Here is a 4,642-nt window from a genome sequence, read left to right as displayed (position 1 = left end):
TGAACATACAAACCTATTCGTAACTCTAGGTAGTCATACTGGCAGTTCTGGTGATGTTCTAAGTGGAAATCCTCAAAAGATATATAAATGGATGAGTTATAGTGGTAGGGATTTTCAACGATCCATTCGCAGTTCAGGTTACTTGTGTAATTTTTGATGCCATCATAACCAGGAGAAGAGAAATTCCCACCTGCAGATCCCATCAGAGTTCCACCACAAACTGCAGAAGCAAAATAATAGTAATAATAGTAATAATTCTTGTATGAGAAGAAATCTTGCCCGTTTATTCAGATATGCTCATGTCAGTAAGCACATGTGCTGATTATATCAAAACCTTTACCATCTTCTTACTCCTTTTATAATTTATGCCTGTGTACAAGAGAATTCTTGCCTACTGTCCTGGAATTTATTGGCAAGTCTTTAAAAATACATGTGTAAAGCAAAGAAAAATTACATACAGTATCAAACAAAATATTTCAACGTCACTGTCAATACAACAAGCATTATTTAACATTTTGATAAAATCTCACTACAGCTTCAATTCAGCATTGCTCAACCCTACTCATTGCCTAATTCTAGACTCAGAAGAAGACTTTTTGGGAACATACCCTCAAAAGCAGTACACTCACGCTACAGTAGGATGCTTGGGGTGGGGGTTGGAACATCAAATTCAAAAGACTCAAGGCTGTAGTAGTAATGCCCTGCCAGCTGCCTCCTCTCTGGAGGCAGAGCTTGCAAAAGTAGGTTAGCTGCACTCTTTCACAAGCTACTATAAATTAATTACTCTCCTGAGTAATAAGGAAGCACTTGAATTATTCGATTTGTCTATGGCACTATGCTTTTTGGAACTTTAATGGAATAAGGCCACTTCAGACCATCTCTTACTCAAGACTAAGTACAAAACAATAAATCAGTAGGGAGACTAGGGACTGTGATCCATACAGAGGCAGATGAAGTACATAACTCCCAGAGATTTCCCTTTTTTTTCAAGTCCTTTCAGCTAATTAAATATATGTATCTATTCCCATCCAGAGATGAAAGAGGAAAAAAAGGTATCAGATTTGTTAAATTTAGGTAATTTCTTTTATATGTGCCTGTACTTTAGCTATGAAATGACTCACCAAAAATCAATCACTTAAATAAAAAACATACACTACCTGCATCTTCACTAGATGTATATGAGGCACTGAAGCCTCTGGTTGCATGGGATATATCTGTCACCAAAATGACTTTCATTGTGTTTCCAGAGGATTTCACCTCAGTGCCTGGATTTACCTCTCCACACAGCTTGGCCAGCCGGGGAGAGTTCTGTCTGAGGCCATTGTAAACCTGTGGGGTCAAAGTAAACCCTTATGAGATCAATACACAGTCTTGTATCATTTTGGTATCATTTAACAGTGTTTCACATCTTTAATACAAGACTCATCGATGTCCTTCACAGCAGGTTCATTCTCAAATCTACTCAAAACCTCATAACAAACTTCCATTGCCTTGATTGGATGAGGCCCTGAAGTGAAACATCGACAATACCTTGCTTATTTTGGTGAAATACAAACATATTCCCCCCCCCTTCTCTCTCTCTCCTTTTCAAAAACAGAAACTTGGTTTCTGTTTAACTGGTTTAACTCAATATTTATATATTCGATTACTTAATAATGTCAGCTGATCATATTCATTCCATTTCACATCATCATCTTTGTATTCATGTTAAAGCCAACATCAGCTTTATCAAAATCTTCTCCAACATATCAAGCGCTGGTGGGGATTTTTGATTAATTCAAACATTTCACTTTTTGATGACCCAGAGACATTTTGCTCCATTTCTTTCATACAGCCTTTAGCCTAGGAGGCAATTTCCTTCATTCTACTACTGTCTCAGCAGAGCAAGCAAGGCAGAAATGATGTTTCCCACTGAGAATTGGAATATGTTAGAGTGTTGAAGGCATACAAGCTGGCAGGAAAAATCTTCTTTTAAGAGATCATTAATTGATAAAAAGCCAGCTCCCAAAGGTTTGTCTAAAGCATATGTGAAGGAAAACAAAGGAAACATCATCTGCAAATCTCAAGGGATAGCTACTTCACCCCCACCACCACACTTGTGCATGGCCTGGCTTCTGATTATCCTACAGTTAGCTCCTGTGCTTGCACTGCTGAGCTCAACAAATAGGAAACTAAACTCTATTTCCCATTCCTGCAACTTCATAGCGGAATCATATTTTTGAGGCATTTGTATATCTGATCAGGTCTGGGTCTATGTGCCAGATTTGATTTATTTTTTTTCAGTAAATAACCAGAAATTGAAAATAAACATGATAAAACAACCAATATCTATCTTTTTGGAGATGGAGGGTGATAAAGAGGTAGAGTTGCCTGGGGTTTTCCTATCTTTCTTTAAGAATATACAAGGTTCAACCCACTAGTAGTCATTTGTTGCATTCTCTGGCTTTTTCTTATTTCTTTTTTCTTTTTTTCTCTTTTTTTAAAAAATTGACAACAATCAGTAACAAAAGCAGTAGCAACCTCCAAAGTCAAGAGTCCTGAAACTGATGGACTTTGTGTCCACAGAAAAGAGACATTGCAAGCTTTCAAAAACCAAAGAACTTTTTTTTCATAATCATTAAAGAGACAATTCCAATTATTTTTCAAGTCTTTCCCTCTGCTTGGGCCACAATTTCAACTTTTCCATACCTTAAAACAAGCAGATGAGTTTACATGCTCTACAGAGATAACTTCCTTTAATTTATCTGTTTTCCCCAGATTCAATTATGACTTGTTTTAAAACCATGTATAGACCTATAAGTGACATTTCAGGCTTTATTACATCCACTAATACTTCATAAAGGGATTAGGAAGATCAATTTCTGCCTTTATACTCAATACTCACAGCCACATAATCTGCTGAGCACCTCCAGTGTTCTTCAGTTTTCATATCATTAAAGGTAAGAGTCACACGTCGACCTTCTTCCACTGTAATCCTCCATTCACACACTCGATTATGTGGGTATAGGTTGGGATAGTTGGGTGAAGTAAATGTTCCAACAGGGGCAGTAAAATCCCCACCACATTCTGAAATACCCAAATATTTGGATGCTTCTTAGAGTAAAGCATTGCTTGTAGAGTTATAGCAAAAAAAGCCCACTAATAATGCAAGACAAAGAGATCCTGAGAGGCTGATTTGATAGGCCTATCCTGTCCATATGTTTGTCTAATCAACTAAGCTTCTGACAGTCTTTACCACTCAGCCATAAATTCAGTTGAATATTAACTGACCATAGCAGCTCCTTTTAGTCTAATTATTAATATTCCCTTCTCTGAAGGGCTCATCCCATGCTCCAGAAGCCCGAGTCACCCCAAGGCTTTAATGTCAAGTGATACAAGCCTCTCACTGTGGCAAGACTGAGACATTTCTGCCTTTCTGTCTTAGAGTGGGTAATGATGAGGGATGTGTTTTTTCTCTTCTGGTTAACAGAGGAAGAGAAGAAGCTTTCAGGGATTTTAAGCAACATTTTTCAGTACAGTTATTTTGTGCTTTTCCTTTCTTTGTTATGAATATTAAACTGTGCTCTGAGGAAAGAACACTGAAGACCTTGGATACAGAGTGCATTTTTTTCTGAGACTAATGGTATAATTTTACCAGGTTGCACTCAATTTCCTTTTAAAATAGAGAAATACAGTTTAATGAAGTGCAGCAGAACACTCCTCACCCTTACAGGTTCATGCAGAATAGTCTTAATTTGTGTATCCACCTGCACTAGACTTTTGCTAATAGAGTTTCTCTTCTATGGTTGCATTACAGGGTCCTAGGAGTGGAATAACATGCTTTTGGAGTTTCTTTCCCCCTGTGTTATTTTACTGCAGAAGCAAGCATGAAGCAAGAGGAAGTTTTCAGATGAACTTTTGAATGAGGTGGAAGGAGTTAAGAAGGGTTGACTGGAGATTTTTCAAGATGTGGACTGCAAAGAATTTCTTAAAAACTAGCCATATTTTGGTAGGACAAGAATTGCATGGACATTAAAGAATGTGAAAGAAAAATGTGAAGCGGGAATAGGTTTATGTCCTCAGTCCTGATTAGAGCAGATCTTTGTGCTCATTGTGCTCAGGACAAGAGGCAATGGGCACAAATTGAAACAAATAAAATTCCATCTGAACAGATGAAAACACTTTTTACTGTAAGGGTCATTCAACACTGGAATAGGTTGTCCAGAAAGGTTTTGGAGTCTCCATCCCTAGAGACACTCAAAACCTGACTGACTACAGTCCTGGACAATTTCCTTTACCTGACCCTGCTTGAGCAGGGGGGTTGGACTACCTCATCTCCAGAGACCCCTTCCAGCCTCAATATTTCTGCAGTTCTGTGCTCTGGTTAAAACTTATGGGTTAAAAGTGTTTGGGTTTAGGGAGATATAAGAATACTACACACCTCAGAGGGGCAGAATAACATAAAGGAAAATCACAGCATTTCTCTACGTTCTCGCTTGTCAAGAGGGATGTGGGGAGGGTATGTTAGGACATTCCTGGACTAATTGCTGAAAAGAAAAGAGGTGGAAGAGTGTGCTTCATTGTGTGAGACCTAGCACTGATGGCAGCATCCATTATAGCAGGAGACTTGCTTGCCTCCTAAAGTTTCTACTTGGCTAAGTAG

At 38.3% G+C, this 4,642-nt stretch overlaps 1 protein-coding gene across 1 annotated transcript in view; it reads right to left on the bottom strand.

Moving 5' to 3' along the window:
- The window catches only part of LOC103802280 (cubilin-like), a gene marked incomplete at both ends in the record, with an annotated part of 20,364 nt that overhangs the window by 8,330 nt on the left and 7,392 nt on the right, over positions 1-4,642 (bottom strand). Inside the window, 3 exons of the mRNA XM_009074741.1 lie at positions 14-220; positions 1,158-1,329; positions 2,885-3,066. Of these exons, the coding sequence (XP_009072989.1) occupies positions 14-220; positions 1,158-1,329; positions 2,885-3,066 (561 nt within the window). The remainder of the gene's footprint in view (positions 1-13; positions 221-1,157; positions 1,330-2,884; positions 3,067-4,642) is intronic.

Source organism: Acanthisitta chloris, unplaced genomic scaffold, assembly GCF_000695815.1.
Source record: "Acanthisitta chloris isolate BGI_N310 unplaced genomic scaffold, ASM69581v1 scaffold40230, whole genome shotgun sequence".
Taxonomy (NCBI): Eukaryota; Metazoa; Chordata; class Aves; order Passeriformes; family Acanthisittidae; genus Acanthisitta; species Acanthisitta chloris.
The sequence above is the reverse complement of the archived record's forward strand: the minus strand, read 5'-3'. Positions and strand labels throughout refer to the sequence as shown.